This window comes from Pseudochaenichthys georgianus, chromosome 18, assembly GCF_902827115.2.
Source record: "Pseudochaenichthys georgianus chromosome 18, fPseGeo1.2, whole genome shotgun sequence".
Classification (NCBI taxonomy): Eukaryota; Metazoa; Chordata; class Actinopteri; order Perciformes; family Channichthyidae; genus Pseudochaenichthys; species Pseudochaenichthys georgianus.
In genome coordinates this window covers 9,863,145-9,885,088 of record NC_047520.1, presented here as the reverse complement: position 1 = coordinate 9,885,088, position 21,944 = coordinate 9,863,145, and the positions used below count along the sequence as shown (strand labels likewise).

At 45.3% G+C, this 21,944-nt stretch overlaps 1 protein-coding gene across 2 annotated transcripts in view; it reads right to left on the bottom strand.

Moving 5' to 3' along the window:
* Positions 1–277: 277 nt before the first annotated feature.
* tesk1b (testis associated actin remodelling kinase 1b) overlaps positions 278–21,944 on the bottom strand; it is a 37,317-nt gene continuing 15,650 nt past the window's right edge. For both annotated transcript variants that reach the window (XM_034105674.1, XM_034105672.1), the window contains 10 exons: positions 20,647–21,317; positions 11,143–11,264; positions 10,983–11,031; positions 9,890–10,036; positions 8,960–9,042; positions 5,351–5,441; positions 4,662–4,745; positions 3,708–3,794; positions 2,215–2,311; positions 278–2,119 (listed from right to left, as the gene is read on the bottom strand). In XM_034105674.1, the coding sequence (XP_033961565.1) occupies positions 1,038–2,119; positions 2,215–2,311; positions 3,708–3,794; positions 4,662–4,745; positions 5,351–5,441; positions 8,960–9,042; positions 9,890–10,036; positions 10,983–11,031; positions 11,143–11,264; positions 20,647–20,835 (2,031 nt within the window). In that variant the 5' untranslated portion in view covers positions 20,836–21,317 and the 3' untranslated portion in view covers positions 278–1,037. The remainder of the gene's footprint in view (positions 2,120–2,214; positions 2,312–3,707; positions 3,795–4,661; positions 4,746–5,350; positions 5,442–8,959; positions 9,043–9,889; positions 10,037–10,982; positions 11,032–11,142; positions 11,265–20,646; positions 21,318–21,944) is intronic.

Sequence of the window (21,944 nt, the reverse complement as noted above, 5' to 3'; positions counted from 1 at the left end):
GGCAACATGCTAACAAGTTAATGTTGCAGGTACCATTCACCATCATTTCTAGTAAGCTAATGTTTGAAAATTAAGCACCAGGTACATCTGGGGCTGTATATGTAATTAACAAATAATTTGAAGTAAGACATTTAAATGTTGACATAGTTATGGCTCTAGATGGGAAATCAAGGTTATGATGAGGGGAACATTAATGTCTGAACAGATTTTGATCCATCCAGATATTTTAGCCTTGATCTAATATAGCTAAAAAAAAAAACAGACGTGTCAGGAGAAATAACATTCTATCTTTTTATTCAATGCCATCTTTAAATAATAAGAATCTGTACATCTCATAAGCAGGTCTTCGACCATTCATTCCACAAAGTCGTAATAATAATATCAATAGTTTCCTTATTCACAACAGTAATACAGTTGAAGTGCTTAACCAGGCGACCAGCAGGGCCAACAGAGATCATACAGCAACAAAAAAAGGTCAAAAGAACGGTGTACAACACACACACACACACACACGTGCACACACACACACACGTGCACACACACACGCACACACACACACACACACACACACACACACACACACACACACACACTACACCCTCTTGGTAATTAAAGACATGAAAGCAAAAACTGCCTGTTCATTCAGCAACAATCAACAAAAGTAATTGCAGCCGTAATAATACAAAGCTTAACATTCCTCATTTCAGCATCATCAGTCATGAGTCTTTTTATCTCTGGATATACAGGATCCAAACAAACTGCTTACATGCTTAACAGTTCAGGACGCTGTGGATAATCAGTCAGATCAACATGTCGTCCTCAGCCCAGCAGAGGGCGACATGCAACAGCAGAGAGGCCCTCGTCCCACAGCTTCAGCCTGGAGTCTGTTCCTCTGAACTCATCCGCACCCAAAAGTGAGTCCAGAAAATAAGCAGGGTATTGCTGCGTTAAAATCTGTGCAAATTCTAAGAAAACCCGCTTAATTTCCAACAGGGGAGCTTTTGGTAGCAGAGTTTCCACACTCTTTGTTGAGAAGTTTAAGTCTGTGCCCCCGGCAAGGCGGTGGTGGTGGGGGAGGGAGAGTCTTTTGGTCCTGGAGCGAGCAGCCCACGGGACGCTGCATGTTCCCCATTCAAGTTCTTGTAAGGGTTCATGCGCGGCGGAGCTCTGAGACACATGGAGGGGAAGCGGAGGCCGGCCAGGCAGCAGCCGGGACACGAGACCACCTCCTCCTGGTCCAGAGGACAGGAGACCCCCTCCTCCTGGTCCAGAGAGCGAACGCTGCCCGAGCCGTAGGGGGAGGAGCCTGTGGGGTCACTGGGAGGGGAGTGGTAACCGTTGTTGTTGGTCAATTGTCGACTCACGACCACGTTGTTGTTGTCCAAGTGAGAGAGGGGAGGCAGGCAGGGCGGCCCGTTGGAGATGGCCGACCCCCAGCCGTTTGAGAAGGGAGGGGTGGAGGGTTGGATTGGAGTTGAGTAAGCAGGATGAGGGGAGATGTTCGAGTACGGAGATGAAGCACTGTCCTGTGTGTCCGGGGAGCTGGAGCAGTCCATCGGCTCTCCGTCCTCCTGGTCCATGGACAGGGGCTCAAGAGACAGACCGGGCAGACCTGAATCACTCCCCTCCTTGATCTCCTTCTCTTCTGCCAACAGTCTCTCTTCTTCCAATAGTCTCTCTTTCTCCAACAGTGTCTCTTCTTCTTTTGTCTCACAGTTCACAGCATCCACTTCAGACAGGGACTCCTCCTCGGTCAGGACGGTGTTCGGTGCCGATGTGAGGTGAGGAGGGGGCGTACACGGCAGCGAGTGGCAGCGCCGGTGTCTCCTCAGGACAACGCCATCAGTGTCGGACACAGAGGGGTCCTCGCAGTCCCGAAGGGGGGGCAGGGTGAAGGTGAGGGAGATGACCGACTTGCTGGGGGTATCGAACAGCTTGATCTTGCCCCCCTTGAGGTCCTCCCTCTGAGAGAAGGGGTTGATCCGAGCAGGGATGGCGTTGATGACGGAGGGGGGCATGTCCGGGGGGAGCAGCATGTCCGATTTGCTGCGTGAGAGGCGAGGGTCCGACGGGAGGCAGAGGGACCGCCTTCTGAGAGGGCCGATGGATGGAGAAACAGCTTGAGAGAAAAAGGGAGAATGGAGATTATTATTATTTGTTTTTTAAACTTTTGTGTTTTTTAAACTTTTGTGTGTTGACGGTTTGATGACTCACCTTTGACTGTTGGTTCATCTTTCTGCTTCGTCTCAGCCTGCTGCCGCTCCAGCTCCACCACGATTTCAGAGAAGGATGGACGGAGCTTTGAGTTCATCTGGCAGGAGGGGGAAACACATTCAACAAATTGAACTCCGAGATAAAAACTGCAGTGCAAAACTAAAACTGATTTAATACGTGATAATTTTTAATTTTAATTGGCAACAAATCTAAAGAAATGAAGGAGTTAGAAACCTGGTGTGGCTGTAACAAGGTGGATTGCGCCCACACATTTCAAACATGCGATCCATCTTATAAAATGATGGCTTTCAGTAATTAAGGCCCTGTCCACACGGAGACGATATCAGTTGAATCCGCTAACGTTCTCTATCGCAGGGGTTCCCAAACGTTTCAGCCCACGACCCCCAAAATAACAGTGCCAGGGACTGGCGACCCGTCAAAACGGGGGGGGGGGGGAATTCTACAGATGGCCAGTCCACCCCGGCAAAATGTCTATGCACACGTTATTATTGATAATAATAAAAAGAAATTGGATAAAAATGATCAATTTTTAATTGGGAATCATCTCGCGACCCCCACTTTGGGAACCCCTGCTCTATCGTATAGACGGTTCGTCCACACGAGGCAGAAACGGAAACGCGGATTCGGAGCCCGAATCCGACACGCTTTGATAACGGCTCCCAAAGTGGGTAGGTCTGAGGACGAAACGCTTCCGGCCCTATATGATAATTTCCTGAAAACGATGACGCCATAACCCCGGCTCACCCCACCTCTCCTTTTTCAAAACTTTATTTATCCAGAATTGTCCCTCGAGATCATAGATCTCTTTTTCAAGGGAGACCTGCAGCAATTACTACCACAACCATCAGCAACAATAATATAATATAATAATAATGATAATAATAATAATAATAATAATAATAGTCATCTTCGCTGCTTTTGGTGTATTTTGTGGCGGAAGTACAGCGCCACTTACAGGCCCGGCATATTTACTACAGCGTCTCCAGCGTTTGAGCCGTTTCCGTATGGACGGAAGACTTTTTTGAACACGACTAAGGTTCGTTTTTGTCTCGTCTCCGTGTGGCCTTAAACACAGGTTACAGATATGCTTTGTTTAAACATGACAGCCCCATTAAAGATAAACCGACAACGCTACGGGTACTTTACTCATTTGGTATAAAGAAGCAAGGCAAAAGCTTCTCCTCCCAAATAACGCTGTAGATACCTGGTACACTGAGGTACACTGAGGTACCTGCATGGTCATTTGAAGAGTATTTAGTGGTGCTATTAAATTGTATCGCACTGGCATTACCGTAAAGCACCAACAATCAAAACTGACAACTTCCTCAGTCTTCCCCACCACCATGAACAATATAATAAGCTAATAAAACAAAGCTAATAAAGTGACCCCATACAAAGAAAAGTCAAGGGATGTGTGTGTGCGCCTGTGTGTGTGTGTGTGTATATGTGTGTGTGAGATGAGTATTCCTTACATTACAGCAGGAGATGGCCAGTTCCAGGAAGTCAGGAGGACAATCTTCCACCATCTGCTGAAAGGTCACCACATCCAGACCAAAGTCCTGTACAGAAACAGAGGAAATTACACATTAAAGAAAATGTATTATTTCATGAGCCCACAAAAAAAATGACATGGCAAGAAAAAAGTCCCTTTATATGATTGCTCAACTGCTGCACTCTTAAAAAGCCACAAGGGGGAGAAATGCTGGCATGAGGAAAGGGCTTTTAACAAAGATTTAACAATGATGAGTACATTTACCCAACATGTATTTTGTACAGAGAATTAATTGTATCATTATGGGTGCCTTTATTCGACAACTAAGAAATGCTGCAATACGTAAAATGGCACATGTCAAATGTGGAGTGCTAATGCATAGATAAAAGCACATTTATTTTGTTTAATAAACGTTTGTTTGGTTTCTTTCACTACCATCTTTAAACAGTTTTCAATGCTTTGCAGTTATTAGCAGCTCCCCTTTTTGTCTTTGTGCTGCATGGTGGTACATGTCAACAGAATTCAAATGAAAGCAGTTTTAACATGTTCTCTACGTGCTCAGGACATGCTCACAGCTTGAACACTGTGATAAATAAACAGATCATACGGCCCTATGTTTGAGCATTTGGACACATGAAAGCTTCTCAAAGATAAGAAAGTCAGCTTCCTGTTTTTTCAAGATGACAATCGGCTGTTAAGAGTCCAAAATAAGATAGGAACATTTTACATAATTCACATCTGGTAGTGAAACTGTTGCTTCATCTCAAGTCATTGTGAAATTGCAGCTTGCCCAACAGCCCTGTGATCTTGAAACACTGACAGATATCTGGCAATAAACGAATACAGTTAATGTTCGCCATGAGGGTATTCATGCAGCGCTGTAAGACAGGAGACGTGCATGATGATGAGTGTGTGATGACAGCACATCAGGTACCTCGGTGCGGGGCAAGATGTCGGGGTCGGCCTGGATCCTCCCAATGACCTCACACAGGACGATCCCGTACGCAAACACATCCACCTGCAGAGAGACGAGTCGTTTCAAGAGGATACACACACGGACATAAAAGACGAGACTATACAGTTTATTTTTTACTTGTGCAAACTTCTTATTTAAAAAAACGTTCGTAAATGATCATGCATTTTTAAGTACGTGCACTGACATTTATATTCTAGGGAACAAATCAAAAATATAAATGCATTTCATCTGTAACAATTGCATGTGGGAGTAGTTTATGAAGTTTGTGCTTTTTATTGTAGGCATAACGGTCTGAAAATCTAGATTATGTAGATTTATACTATTTTCTGCAGGATTAACTGAAACTGGTTTATGTTAATTTGTAGTTTCCTGTGAGCCCATGCCGGCTGCATGACCCATAACATTTCATGATTCCTTAAACGCAACCCTAACCAGCTATCAGCAAGTCCACTTTACTGAATAGAGAAATAAAGGTCAAGAAGTGCACCTCTTACGTCACTAAATACCCGTTTGCTTTCAACATTCCTGATTTATCAAATATTTATTGCTTTACTCCACTTCCCGGGTTATTGGACTTTCTTTCATCACACCCACAGTGGACCTTGAACTCAACAATCTGCAGCTGAAAGGCGGAGATCAGTCAGTACCTTCTCATTATACACCTCTCCTCTGAGCACCTCCGGGGCCATCCAGTAGGGGGAGCCCACCACGGCCAGCGGCTCCTGGTCCTCTTCATCGCTGCAGAGAGGAAGAGGAGGGAGGCTTCATGTTAAACAGCAGGCCAGTACGTGAGCCTCAAGCGCAGGGCGGTTCTAGGGGGGGCCAGTGCCCCCCTAACACTGACCTCTGACCCCCCTGTGGCCCCCCTAACAATGATTTATTTTTTTAAATGTATATTTTCTGGTACTCGGTTTGCCATAAACCGCAGGATTTTGTTGCTGTAATGTGAGATTGTGTAGACACCCTTATGTAAAGTAGAGATGTAACTGTTCATTGCCTTTATTATATATTTATATATAAATATGGTGTTAGTGCAAACATTGCACTATAACTTAAGCTGAAGATAACAGTAATAACTATAAGATCTATCTGAAATAAATAAGTGTACTGAAACAAATACCAATAACTGTATTGCATTGTTTTCGTATGCGCAATTACTTCATACTGTCTAGTTCTCTTTTGCGTCCTGCATTTATTGTGCCCCCTCAGAAAATAACTGGCCCCCCAGTGCCCCCCCCCATTCAAATTGGTCTAGAACCGCCACTGCTCAAGCGAAACCTCTCAAATCTTTTTCAGTAAACCAGAGTTTAAAATAATCTTATGATTCATTATGGGGATGTTCTTTTTAAAATAGTCACAGCTAAGCGCAAGAATACAGTTTGTTTTAAGGGCTCTTTTAGTCGTAAGAATTAGGTCTTTAAAGTCTAAAGGGTTTGGTTTAAAACTGCCTAAAAAAACAATTAAAAACCTTAAAAAAGGCATTGGGTCAACAACATCTGAAAGGCAGATTTGCATCCCAACAGTTAAGAATACACACTTATTAAAAAATATATTTTCCATTCAGGAGATCTGTAGTAACAGACAATAAGCAAACATTGTGACAAAAACAGTCCAGCCAAACAGGCATCACGTTCTTTTTTTATAAACGCAGAACTAAAACAAGTTAGAGGGAGAGAAGTGTGTTGTGTGTTTCCTCTGTATCTAAGAAACCGCAGTGTTTTTCAGTTATGTGCAGATATCGTTGTGCAATTTTAGCTGAATAAAAAACACACACACACACACACACACACACACACACACACACACACACACACACACACACACACACACACACACACACACACACACACACACACACACACACACACACACACACACACACACACACACACACACACACACACACACACCACACACACACACACACACACACACACACACACACACACACACACACACACACACACACACACACACACACACACACACACACACACACACACACACACACACACACACACACGGCAGATACTTCCTTCCTGTGCTATTTCCATCTGCTAATGTGGGCTATGATACTACAAAAAAAAATGGCAGTGATGGCAGAGGGAGAGATGAGGAGCTCCCAATGTAAACACCATTTGGAGAAGTGGACCGACAGAAGCAAGAAACCAGAGAGGGAGATCAGAACGAAGTGAAAACAGAGACAGAAAAATCATCATAAAGAGAAATAGTTTCGGACACCAGAGGAATGATGGCATAATAAAGGACAGGAGTGGCTTGCTGCATGGAGGGGCAGAGATCCAGTAAGAGCGAAAGCAGGAGGACTGGAATACCTTGACCTTATTTGGAGTGCTTTCCTTAACCCCTGTCATCTCCTCTCCTTCTCTCCTTCCCTCCATTCATCCTCCCCTCCTCCCTACTTTCCCTTATGCCAGTGGAGAACTCCAACGCAAACATTCGGGAAGGGTTGTCAACATCGCCCATTCTCCGTTAGCACAGTGCTACAGGATGTAACGGCACTTGACTAAAATACAAAGCAAACATGTCAATGAAAATGACGGAAACACAAATCAGCAGCTGCCATTGAAACAGAGGCTGGAGCAAACAAAGGCGTCATGTTTTATAGCTGGGAAAAAACCCAATGACACATTTTGTAGAAGCCATGCATGTGTAATAATCGAAATGTGTTACGTTGTTTTAAGATGGATGGATATGCATTCTTCTTTAGTGAAAAACAAGCAAAGTTACAAGCTTTTCTTCGCTGACAGTGACACACACACACACACACACACACACACTTATGTAAACACAAAAGGTGAGCGGGCACAAACAGAACCAGCAGAAACACACACCACACACACAGAAAGGGCAGGCCGGGTTACAGTGGCAGCTGTCTGGCCTCAGCGAGAGTTGTGTGTTTACTAAGTGCAGAGGAGTGGAGGACGAGGAGCTAACGGGACTGTGTGTGTGTGTGTGTGTGTGTGTGTGTGTGTGTGTGTGTGTGTGTGTGTGTGTGCGCGTGTGTGTGTGTGCGCGCGTGTGCGCGTGTGTGCTCGTGTGTGTGTGTGTGTGTGTGTGTGTGTGTGTGTGTGTGTGTGTGTGTGTGTGTGTGTGTGTGTGTGTGTGTGCGCGTGTGTGTGTGTGTGTGCGCGTGTGTGCGCGTGTGTGCTCGTGTGTGTGTGTGTGTGTGTGTGTGTGTGTGTGTGTGTGTGTGTGTGTGTGTGTGTGTGTGTGTGTGTGTGTGTGTGTGTGTGTGTGTGTGTGTGTGTGTGTGTGTAGTTTCCTTGCTTTATATTGTTATGAATTAACTGCCTGACCGTTGAACTGTTTATCGGCTAACTGTCTAATTTGGGTTGTGGTCTTAAACGGACGTTAAGGAGAAGTGACGTCACATTGTAGATCAACTGGGGACAAGAGAAAGTACTTGAACTTAAGTGACATAGTGGAACTTAAATGGAATATTCATATATTTACACAATGAGAAATAGTAAGTTTAACATTTAGTGAAACACCTATTTTCTTTTGTGCCTACAAATTGAAGACTAGACAGAGACTAAACTCATTTCTGTACATTCAAGTGTTTAAAGCCAATATTTGAGGGCACCTAAAGTTTTTCCAGATAGAGTTTTTAATACCAACAGTTGAAGAGTTTTTCCCTTGACATGTCTCGAGTCAAACCTAATTAATTCAGGACTTTTCCATTCTTCGCCTTCTAGTACCTTCCTTATTGTGGTATTCCTATTTCTACGGAGATATGATGTCACTGGAAAAGCAGCTGGAGAAAATAAAACTAGAGAGTTGTAACGTCGCTGGTCATTTACAGTCAGAACAAGCCAGCGGTTAATTGCTAGCGTCGAATAAAAAAATGCCACGGCATATTAAAAACACAGCTGCAGTCCCAGAGGAGGAAACACAACGAGACGAAGGAAACAGACGAGGGAGTCGGTGGAGTCATGGCCGCCTTTAAAATGACGCTTTATCATATTAATGAAAAGTTCCCTCAACAGTGAGCGATGGGGGGGGAGGACGTCTGTGAACACAGGACATGCACACTTTGGAGAAACCTGTGAGTAACGCGTCCTTCACTGTGTGACTGTGTCTCATCTGAGAGAAGAGAAGCTGGGAGACGTTGTTCACACTTTGCTCAGACGTGGCACGAGGGATCCAATGAGACGAAGAGAGAAGTGGAAGAATGGGATTTATTGAGCGTGACTTATCTAACACGCGTTGATAGGAGTGTTGATGAATTGACTGACCTGTAATCTGGGATTTTCTCCGCCAGGCCAAAGTCTCCCACCACGGAGGAGCACACACGGCCCTCCCAGCGCACCAGGCAGTTCTGCAGAGGGGTCAGAGGTCACACACACACACACACACACACACACACACACACACACACACACACACACACACACACACACATCAGGATTACTGCTGTTGAGTGTGTGTCCAGCATTGCTTTCTAATATGGCTGCATGTGGCGCCTTTGTGTTTCAACAGATGTATTATGCAGAGCTTTTGACTTGCTGCAAAGGCTTTGTAGGAGCACATTAAAAATGAACTGCTGTTTCCACCCTTTCAAAAGATCTCACTCAAAATGAGCGGAAATGGTTTCTGTCCCATTTCCCAAGTGATTCGTCTTTTCTTTTGCAGACTCGACTTGAGATGTCAGAGACTCTTATCGATCCATATAATACAGGATAAAGATAGCATCAGAACAATTTATCTCTTGCTTTGTTAATGTGTAATGGCTTTATATGTTGTGGTTTGCACACTTTATCCTTCATCACCAGTCCAGTTTATTTAGTTATTAAAAATGTTCTGTTGTAAAAAGTGCTGAGTAAATGATGTTTGATTTGATTTCCCCTCATTTCTTTAAAGTACACATGTGAGGCAGGAGCTCAATGTTAATTTCCATTCATACTTTTACTGAATGGACTTAACATTTCCCACAGATCCTTTTTGTTGACGTAGTTGCCATTTTTGTGACGCACCCACAAAGCCTCTTAATCTGCACTAGAGCTTTTTACTGTTTCCAAAACACTTACAACTCTGTCCGAGAGGAGAAGTTAGAGGTTTTCGAGTCTGTGTGTGTGTGTGTGTGTGTGTGTGTGTGTGTGTGTGTGCGTGTGTGCGTGTGCGTGTGTGTTGTATGAGGGCACTGAGGCGTGTGTGTTTGTCGTCACCTTGGAGGTGAGGTCCCGGTGGAAGATGCCCATGCTGTGTAGGTACTGCAGTCCCTGGGCGATGTCCAGCGCCAGGCTCATCCTCACGCTCCACGACAGGTACACGTCGCTGCCCAACAGCTGCTCCAGGTTACCGCCATTAATGAACTGGATCATCAGGAGAAACAGAGAGGTCATTATTAACACAGGAACACTTTCCACTTTGAAGCTGCTTGGATGTCGATATGAAAGCCGCTTACACATCTCAATTAATACATATTAAGTCATATTGTTGTATCTTCTATTGTCCTGTCTAATTGACCAGTTTATTTCACTGCTCCTTTTGAAGCTTACAATTAAAAAAGTAAATTGTTTGTCAAAAAAAAGCCTAAATATTTGTTTGTTAAAGCTTATAAATGTGACAATTGACAGCTTTTCTTAGTTTATAATCACTGTACATGTAATATCCATGAGTTTAAAGTGCTGTAAGACAAAACAATCGAGTTGTGGGAAATCGTGCAACCATAGCGTAGCTTTTTCAAAGTTTTAAGAATAGTACGAGCAATTTCTGGATAGTGAAAGTAGATCTAAAAACAGGACACACAGATGTGACACAAGTCGATCCCAGCCCCATAACGGAGATGTCCCCGTCCATCAGCTAAACCTCTCAACAGGCAGCACATATTCTTAATCCCCATCATGTCTGAAACCTGCTGACCTACAGCATCGAGCTCCGATGACGGGTCACACAAACACCACCTCTACAGACAGCAGACACCAAATCCCCCCTCATCCACCTTTCAATGTTGAGCAGTTCAGTTACCACGGCAACGCCAGGTAAACCCATCATAAGCAAGAAACGGGGGGAAAGTCATGAACGGCCCAACCTCAGTTTGTGTAACACAGTGGTTTGATTCCCCAGGCCATAAGACTGTGAAACACCTGAACTAGCACATCCATAACACACATGATGTATCACTCTTAAGGCACTACTTCTATTCTATTTTATTGTATTACTTGCACTATTTTATCTGTTTTATTGTGTTGCACTGTTGGAAGAGCCTTTGACCTAAGATCTTCATTGACATAACTACACTGGAGCTTAGCGCCTTACCTCTGTGAGGGCGTGGAGCTGCCCCTCATGAACACACACTCCGATAAACCTAAAGGAAGAGAAGAGAAACTGTTTTTTTCACAAATATAATTCATGACCAGCATTAATAGAATCTAAACCAGAAAGTAGGAAATAAAAAAGACAGCGATGTTTGAGTTACCTGAGTATGTTGGGGTGCGACAGTCTGTTCATGAGCTGGACCTCCCTGAGCATGTTGGCTCTGTTGCTGGCCAGGATGTTCATCTTCAGAGCCATGACCTGACCGGACACTCGGTGCTGCACCTGGATCAAACACAGATCCCCCAAATGATTGTATTTTCATCCATAAGTGACACCACATTGGTTCCAAAACTGTAGACTCAACATTGTCTGTGTGGAAACTGGAAACCCAAAGAAATTATGCAATGCAGTACCAAATGTAAAAACCCTCCTCAGTTATCAAAGAAACGCGACAGTTGACATTACATATGAAAAAGAGGTGCTTTTTGTTTGTCCCCCCCCCCCCCCCCCCTGCCTGAAACGCCTCCATTGGACTCCTTTGTTTACATCCCTAACAGTGAGCAACGTTGCGCTTCTATTGGCTAGCGCTCCAACACATTGTACGTGATAGGCTACGGGGCGGGACATCTCTAAGCGGTTGGCAACAGAGGCGTCCAGCTAACCAATCAGAGCAGAGGGGGGAAGAGAGTTAGTATAAGAAAAATAAAGAGCTTTTCGCAGAGACACAAAACACAAATATGAAACTGAACATTACCATAAGAGGGCCCCTGTGATTTAAACATACATCTCATTGGACACGTGAGCACATATAAAAGATGTATAGCAAAACAAAAAGGTCCTCCAGCAGTATTTATGATTATGTTTCATTAAAGATACATAAATCACATCCGTGAAAACCATCTGAAGTCATCAAAGGAGTCTTCGACAAAGATTACACCTTTTTTGGAAACTGGCCATGAAACATTGTCTTCATTTGTTTTGGCTGCTACTGCTATGGTAATGGCTCCGTCTGGTATGGTAACCATAGTGACGCAACATGTTACACCCCCCCCCTCAGGCTACATGTTAGTGCATATTTGCTTGGGCAAGTAGGTTGACCTGCAAAGAAATGCACCGAGCAGCAGACGAGCACTTACAACTCTGTCCGAGAGGAGAAGTTAGAGGTTTTCGAGTCTGTGTGCGTGTGCGTGTGCGTGTGCGTCATTTCCAGTGTTGGAAACTGATTGAAGGCATTATGCAACAACCACGAATAAGGACTTCCACTTTATATTTCCCATATGCTTAGATGTGATGTGCGCATGCTCTCATTTGCTTAAAGCACTAAAAACAGAACAGCTGATGGAAATTCCGTTAGTTATGCGGTGATTTGGGTTCAAACTTGTCCGTCTCGTCTCCAACCATTTTGAATCCACCAAATATTTGTTGCTCCATTTCCCTCACTTCGATAAACAGAAAGTATTTAGTAGAAAACACGTGGCCATCTCTCAAATCAAGGTGTCAATAAAGGACCGTATTGGTATCGCTAACGCCGCGCGTAGCTAACCCTACTTAAGAGACAGTCAATAGTGTTTTGCAAATAACAGCAGGCTGTAATCTTGTGTCTTGAGTGACTTGTGTTTGCTTTAGGATGTGAAATCAAGCTTTTAAAGCTCACCACATTTCCTTGGAGCTAATAATAAAGTTGAACCGGCATGGGAGGAGTTCAGGTTGTGACTGCATGGGTGTGTAATGAAAGAATAAGAGAGTGAGGGAGGAGGGAGAGTGTGTGAAGGGTCAAGGTCTGGAGTCAGAAGTGCTGATCTGAAGCCAGTGCTGGATCTGGATCAGAGCGGTGATGGAAAACAACCACTAAGCCTATTAGAGACCAGACAGAGTGCAGCGAGTAATGCCATTAGCGCCACACTCATACCTCATCTCACCGGCCAGTCAATAAGAGTCCTTCTTTGCATCCGCTTGGAATCCTCTCTCCACAGAGCTACTGGAGCCCGGGGCAAAGTGCTGGCTAAACCACATGTCAGTGTGTGAGCAGTAGTGGCTTCCTCCTGGAAAGAGGATGTTGGAGCAGAAATGGAAAAGATGCTGCAGGACTAATCTTTATGTAATCACAGCTCTAGAGGATGAGCGGGCTCCTGGAGGCGGAGACAGAGCTGCAGTCGATTAGGTTTCTTTTCACACACAGCCTCCCCCTGCTGCCGTTAGCACGGAGCTCTCTGGCCGGATGGCGCTGCATGGCCGGGGAGTTACATCACACTGTCTGCCTTCACTATTAGGTGAAGAAACTCTTACATGCTCGTCTGGCATCCTGGGACTTTAAAAGCTGCCAACACACACACACACACGTCACATACACACACACTATGATTCACTTAGGCAGGTTACAGTGCAGACGTCAGCCAAATGCTGAAGCGGCAGAAGTTAGAAATGCAACTCTGCCTCATTTGACTGTTTTGTCCTGACAGTTTTTAGCCTCATCATTAAGGGCAATATTTTCTCGTGTGTGTGTGTGTGTGTGTGTGTGTGTGTGTGTGTGTGTGTGTGTGTGTGTGTGTGTGTGTGTGTGTGTGTGTGTGTGTGTGTGTGTGTGTGTGTGTGTGTGTGTGTGTGTGTGTGTGTGTGTGTGTGTGTGTGTGTGTGTGTGTGTGTGTGTGTGTGTGTGTGTGTGTGTGTGGTGTGTGTGTGTGTGTGTGTGGTGTGTGTGTGTGTGTGTGTGTGTGTGTGTGTGTGTGTGTGTGTGTGTGTGTGTGTGTGTGTGTGTGTGTGTGTGTGTGTGTGTGTGTGTGTGTGTGTGTGTGTGTGGTGTGTGTGTGTGTGTGTGTGTGTGTGTGTGTGTGTGTGTGTGTGTGTGTGTGGTGTGTGTGTGTGTGTGTGTGTGTGTGTGTGTGTGTGTGTGTGTGTGTGTGTGTGTGTGTGTGTGTGTGTCCTCTGAAAGAGTCTTAACCCTGCAAAGCCACCACGAGGTCTGTATAGTGTTTTTCTTTCTCCCAAATTCTTTATGCCAACCACTTTTTACTGGTCATCTCCATGGACTCGCCACTGGAATGCCAATGTCCACGCCTACATCAAGATTACACCATGGTATGTAGCAAACACACACACACACACACACACACACACACACATGCGCTGCTAAAACACACCCTAAAGCTCTCCTTCAAAACACACTCGGCCTTGTAAAGTGCTGCAGTCGGCAGAGGAAAGGTCGCAGGCATCTCTCTCCTCGCTCGGTGAACATGTGCAGTGATGTCTGTCATTAGCCGGCGGCCCGGCGGGACGACTGAAGCACAGCGAGGAGGAGGAGGAGGAGGAGGAGGAGGAGGAGGAGGAGGAGGAGGAGGAGGAGGAGGAGGAGGAGGAGGAGGAGGAGGAGGAGGAAACCAAAAGGCAAGAGACATGAGTTGGACCTTTGTAAAAGAGTTGTCCAGACTCTTCTCAGAATCCAGACCAATCAGGATGAAGGATTTGTTTAAAGGGTGAAAGTAACCGATGGTCATCTCTGTTAGTTGTGTTGTCCAGGGCCACTGGGCCAGTATACTGGGAATACGAGACTCCAGGATACAGCCACCAGAAACACAACATTTCCTATTTCCAAATGTTCAGCTACAATATATATTTTTGTCCAATTTATTCTCCATTCACAATTCCCTAAATTCTGTGGTTGCATTTCCTTCTTTGCAACAAATACAATTATTTGAGAAATACCAAATCCTGCCATTTCTACGCCTCTAAATCATCAAATGTAAAGATCTAACCGAGCATTTCAAAAACACTCACCATGTTCAATTGTAGAATATAAAATCCTCATGACTTTAAAATAGACACGTTCCCTGAAACACTATCAAGTGCCCAACTTCCCGTCCTCAGTGGGAGATACAGTCCTGTGTTTATTCATTGCTTTGATGATCGTTTCCCCTTAATGACACTTTGTGGGCTTCCAACATTTAGTGCAAGTGCTTTTGAAGAGGAGAACACTCAGTGTGCAGAGGTGGAGTGTGACCAAACTACTTACCTACATACACACGCGCGCGCACACACACACACACACACACACACACACACACACACACACACAGCTGAATGACTTTGCCTCTGGCGACTGGGACAACTGCAAGGCGTCTTTTGCCTCGTGGATTTCAACTTCCAAACCTCCCGATGCTCCAATACCCAAACACCTTTAAGTAAATGATGGGTATTTTTGATGGAAATAGCCAAAGACTACCTTAGAATCCGTTGCTTATCCGCATAAGACGGGCATGTTCTTGTGGTATGGTACTTTAGTCTCACTGCTCAGTACACACCCTTGAAAAACAGAAATGTCACCATTCAATGTGCAGCGCTGTCCCCAGACCAAAGCAACACTTGCCTGAGAACCAGCTTTCAGGCCATCACTACAGGACAAAAAAGGAACCCTTCGCACAATTTGACAGGCGAGCTTTGAGCTAAAGTGTGAAGGGAATGCAAGTGAAAAATTCCCTGAGGGGGGGGGGGGGGTGAAGTCTACTCACTCTGTATGTGCGAATTTGAGAAAATTAGCTTCTTGTTCAAACCAACTTAAGGCCTAAGCCGCCGCCTGAGGCTCTGCTCTCAGTTATAGCGTGAAGAAGTGTATGAATGCATGTGTGTGGGGGGGGGGGGGCTGAAATGAGGCACTGAGCCGTCAGCGAGCGAGCAGGGAGGTCCCCCCCCCCCCCCCCCCCCGTGTGCGGTCGAGTCGGGCTCAGAAACACAACCTGGTCCAGGAGGCAAACAGTATAGGTAGCAGACAAGCTGACACACAACAGCTCACCCACTCCGTTGCACAACAACAACACTGCCCCCCCCCCCCCCGCCACACACTATCCTAAACAAGAGTAAGTGGAGGTTTAGCAGAAGCAGGTTAAAGAGACAGACAGAAAGACGGCACTGCTGTCTGATCGTATGCCAGGCAGAGAGGGCGTGGCATGTTGGGAAATGTAGGATTGAGTTTTATTGGATACCAGGAAGTCAGGATATCCAGGCTTCTGCAGAGTGAATTTTAACCATCCTTTTTATATCCGTGTTTTGTTTAATACTAAAATCCTTTGAGTGCACCTTGAATTTCTCCGAGAGTCTATGAACATTTCTCAGAATCCTGATGACTTGTTAGTCCTTCTGGGGCAGATGGGCTTGAAGAGGCAGACAAGTGGCGTGACACATTTTTTCCCCCAATTTAGGTGAACCGACTCTTGATAAAAACCACCGAGCTCTACTACCACATTTCACAACTTCTGATTTGGTCACACGCAAACCCGGAGCCATTTCTTTACTTTTTAAAATGGGAGCGGCCTTCCTCGAGGTTTAGCCACCACGCTGCCAACATGTGGAGCGGAGGAAACGCTCATTGTGTGTTGATGTAAACACAACGCTGCGTCTCTTGAGATTAATTGATAAACACACTGGTAAACATAATGGAAAGGAGGAGGGATCTGAAACCAGATCGTTGTGCGACTCTTACCCAACATTTCTCTATTTACTCCTTAGTTCATCTTAAATATTTTAAGCAACAAACAGCTCAGCGCTTCGTGTGTGTGCGGCTGTGCATAACATAAACAAAGCTGAATACTCGTGCGGCGAGCGGCAGCAGAGCAGGCCCCGACTGGAGAGAGGGACGATGAGAGAAAAGTGTTACACGAAGCCGCTAATGTTCAAGTCTGCACTGGCTCCGCCGAACCAACACCATCCTCCAATGGCAGCGCTGACACGCTGAAGCCCCAACTCTGAAGTTCATAACAAAACACACAGGCGACAGGTGACGATGGATCGAGGGGAGTGTTTGCACAAACTCCTTTGTTGTCGTTTTGCTTTCTTCAGAGCGGATATTGTTACCGGGAATCACTAAATACTGGTCGCATCCCAACACGTTCTGAGCGGAGAGTCCCACCATCAGTATCCATTTCTATCAGCACGAGGAGTCTTGGCAGAAATGCTACCGAAGCTGACAGGATGTGACAAATGATTTTGATTAAATGGCTGGGATCCACTTTTTGATATCAATAGGACCACACACACACACACACACACACACACACACACACACACACACACAAGCGCACACCCACAACACATCACACATCATCACCACCACCACTCAAGTTGACAGTATTTGTACTTTGGAGACGCCAGTCTGTTTCAAATCCTCTCTTTATCTAATTACTCTCCTTCAGCTTATTATCAGCATATCTCATGTGAACACACACACACACACACACACACACACACACACACACACACACACACACACACACACACACACACACACACACACACACACACACACACACACACACACACACGAACTCTAATCGGGCTCAATCACAGCCTGTATGATAATTACCATGATGACTACTTACTTCACCGTGTGACTAATGCAGCTGATTTCAGTTTTACCTCCCACTTTTCGCAACAATTAAAAGATAAACATTTCCCATCAACTCTGACATTCTCTAGGAACTGTAGCTACCAGAAAATCAGACCTTCCCAACCTGGGCTGTTTGCACACGAACCAGGGTGTGACCACGCTAACACCAGACACTGCGAGGCTCCACGAGCCCCCCCCCCCCCCCCCCCAGCGCGTCACCGCAGAGAGAGTGTGTGACCAAGGGGTCCATTTGGGTATGGGCACGTTACCATACCCAGGAACAAAAAGAGAAATGTCCAACGAGGCGTTCTGGGGCAGCAGACAGGTCTTTTCTGTGTTAGAGTTTTACTCGCTACATGGTGTACTTTGAGGGTTTGTGACTGCAGACCGTTTACATGCATGAAACCTTCATAACACACAGGGGGACGGGTAATAACCGGAAAAGCATGACATGAGACCTTTAAGTGTTTCACAAAAATAAATAATTTTTTTATAATTGTACCACACTTATCTTAAAGCTAATTTTAACCATCAATATTTTGGAAGATCATAGTAAACATATGCCTACAGCCAGCAATTAGCCATTACCTTAATAGGCTATAGCTATAGGCACAAACACTATGGGGGCTTAATATGAATGGAAAGCTTTTTAGTTGTGTTATCCAACATTTTACAGTTTATTTGTTGTTGTAATATATTTGAATGGCTTCCACTGAAAGTAAGTAGTCTGTCTCATTTGTGAGCTTAAGCATGCAGTGCTAGCAGGTGGAATTTGCTACTTTTGGCTAAGCAAACTAGCTTATCTGCTTAGCTTCAGATTTATGATACAGACATACAAGTGGCATAAATCTTTTCATCCAACTCTTGGCAAGAAAGTGAACTTGCTTTTCCCCCAAAACTATTACTTTTAAAACCCTAAAACATGTTAGTGTGGTAAGACTTTAGCAACTAGCCACACTGCTACAAGCTTGCCTATGAAAGGCCTTTACAGATCCAAACATTTCCACTTTTAACCAAACGGTAAAAGCTTTTGAAGACAACATGGACATGTGTCCATATCTCATGCAAATGATGGAGGAGGGCCAAATGAGACCCAAACCCAAAAGAAGCCTGATCTTGTGGTTCCTTGTTCTTAGACAGCAGGTGTTATCTGTATTAGCAAATATACACATGCATCATCAGAACGGATACAGGTGGGACATGACTCAGTAATCCAATTAAAAATCAATCCAACTTGTTTGTTAAGGAAGCTGCAGCCCTGAGTAAAACACAGCACAAATAAATACGCCCTGTAATTAAATTAATTGAGCAATGGTGCGATGTCTTTGAGATCGAGGGGTTTTATTGCTTTGTAGCCTTCAGGTTGAGTTAAAGGCCAATTGGAAAAGAAACTAAACTAAAGGAGTCTTACACAAGGCAAACACTCAAGGAACTTTCCTTTGAAGAATATTAAAAGGAAGTTAAAAAGAGCACCTGTAGGATTTCTCTTGACACATGTGCTCCCCTCCTTTCTCCCTCTTGTTGTCTTCCCCTTTTATTTTTTTTCCAGGTTTTGCACAATTGAACATGGGAGGTGAATGGCTGCTGCGAGCCTCCATTGATCTGCCCTGAGGAGCCACACACACACACACACACACACACACACACACACACACACACACACACACACACACACACACACACACACACACACACACACACACACACACACACACACACACACACACACACACACACACACACACACACACACACACACACACACACACACACACACACACACACACACACACACACACACACACACACACACACACACACACACACACACACACACACACACACACACACACCCACACACCCACACACCCACCAAGTGCTAAGACGTCCGATTCAAAGCCTGAATGTAAGGAAATGCACTTTACACGCAAGTGACTGCTTAATGAAACAAACGAAACATCAGATGGATGTTTGTTCTGCAGAACAGTCGGCCCTTTTTACTCAGAGCTGAACCAGGAACAATCGCTCAGCCATGTAAGCAAAGTTTATAAATGTGACTGATAGCCACGGTAACAATTTTGCATTTATATGGAGCTATCAAAAGGGCAGCCGATCCAAACCTAAGTGCTAACTTCAAAAGCCAGCCATAAACCACAGTGACATTTGCATGCTCATTGGCCATGCAAAGGGCACAGCTGAAGGAGTGGCTTCACAACACCGAGTCTGAGTCACATCACAAAAAGTCTTAAGTTAATGAGGTGAGGCTTAAGTTGGCCTTACATTTCCAAGGCTCGAGTGTTCAGACGGAGAGCTTATTTAATTCAGAGTGTTTACTTTGCTTGATGAAATGTCAATGTCTGTGATACAGTCGTTTGAATCAACTTTGGTAAAGGTTTGTTTACATTTGGCTGATCACACATGGGATTACAAGGCACTGCTTTATGCAACATCTTTTCACACATAAAGTAGGGCTGAAACAATTAATCCATAAATCTATAAAAATAAATAAACCTGCATCCATTTTAAAGGACTATGTGAATTTACTGGTTGGACTCCTAACTCTTTCTTCCTTATTCGTGGGTTAAATGAATATCCACAACTTTCTCTGCTTTTAAACAAACATTATATAAAATAAACCAAGTTCACTTCCCAACATGAAGCCGTTTGCTCCCTGACCAGCCTCCCTTTGTGTTGTGTCATCTCAAACCATCACACTGTTGTTCTGTATGTGGCGACTCTTAATGAGGCGAATCAGGCGACTCAGAGTTAGCCTCTATGCAAGTGAACGGCAGCGTGACAGGAAGGGGGGTGAGGTTGCTGTCCTGAACCCGGGATAGTGTTACCTCCACGTGTGTCAGATCTACCTGTCCTGACCGGATCCAGTTACACACCAAAACACACACTGAGTCCACCTTGCGCAACATGTGGGTCAGTGCGGAGCACACACGTGTGGAGAGCGGAGCACCTTAAGGAAGGACACTGAGGTGTACATGACGCCATCCTTTAAAAAGAAAAACTCCCATCACCAACTTCCTCCTGAAATTACTCAGCAGCATCATGCTTATTAGGATGCACTGGTTGCCATGGATACAGCTTCTGTTATAGAGGGTGAGGGATGAAGTGAGGAAGTTCCTCAGATCTGTCAAAAAAAAGTGTAGTTCTGCACACACTCTTGCCTAACCATCTTGCATAATCTAATGCATACATATATTTGATTTTGGAGACCTGGAAGAGTTGAAAATGCAAACTTTGAACCTGCAGGAAAGAAAAAGCAATGGCACTTTCTCTCACCTTGAACACCTCTGAGAAGAAGCCAGCGCCGATCTTCTCGCAGGTGAAGTCATCCAGGCGGGCCAGGCTGGACACGGCGCTGCGCAGGGCCCGGTACGAGGACGGCCGGATCCGGTTGGTCCCGTGGACGCTGTGCATGGGCGGCTCTGCCTCCCTCTCCGGCTCGACCCTCTCCGTCTCCATCTCCATCCCGGTGGGAGGAGGACGTGGGAAGTGTGCGTAGTTACAATCCAGCCCGACTACTGTTTACATTTCCCATGTCCACCACAAGGCCACAGCGCAGGGGGTGAGAAACTCTCAGTTTAGGGAGAGGAGGGGAGGGGGGGGGGGGATGTCGCAGCTGTGGTCAGGCTGTGTCACAAATTCCTGAACAGCCTGTCTAACAAAGTAAGCACGCGCCTAGGTGCATCCTGCAGAGTCAATGCGCAGTTTGGGTGAAGTCCCTCATGCCGTGCAGCAGAGGAGGCTGTGCCGATTTGGAAACTGCGCACACTGCTGCTGCTGTCTTGGCAGTGAAGTCTCTCGCTCTCTTTTCCTCCTCTCTCTCGGTTCCCTTAAGTCTGCTCCTCCTGCAGTGAAAAAGGCCGGGGCTCCCCTCGTGGTTCCACCAATTGAATCCCGGGTTTCCAGTGCGCACAGCGCTGCCTCCGTGACGCTGCAGCCTATTACAGCTAAAGAGGGGGCAGAAAGAGGGGCGTTAATACACTAAATCATAAAGTGTGTGCATATGATAATCCGACACTACAAACTCACACTGGCTGAATCTATAAAACTTTTCGAATGTATGCAACATCTAATGCTCCTTTTTAGACGTCACAAGATCTGACGCACGTTGCACCGAGGCATGATGAAGCTGTTTTAACGCCACTCAAACATTGGGCTTTATTACCATGAAGGCAAACAGGATCAGAATTCAATGAGGACATGGTGAAAACAATAATGTCATTAAAAATAAATCAAGTCAGAGTGGCCTAAATGAGAGTGTGCTATCTGCTCTCAGTGATAACAGCCCTGAATGCAGCATGATATCGCCTCTTATTGTTATTACTGCACTTTGCACACACAGGGAAGCCTTAAAGCTGATCCAATCACCCGGCTGTATTCATGGCTGCTGCACTAATGCTCGCGCAGTCACAGTATTATTATTGGGAGTCTCTAAAGAGCACCTCCTGGAGATGCTCTGCAGGAACCTGCGTGTCCAACCTGCCTGACTGCGGCTTGTGAATTATGGATGCCGAGATGAGAGGAGTTTGTGGGCTCATCTGTCACGAACTCCAGTCCCCCTACGGAGACTCATA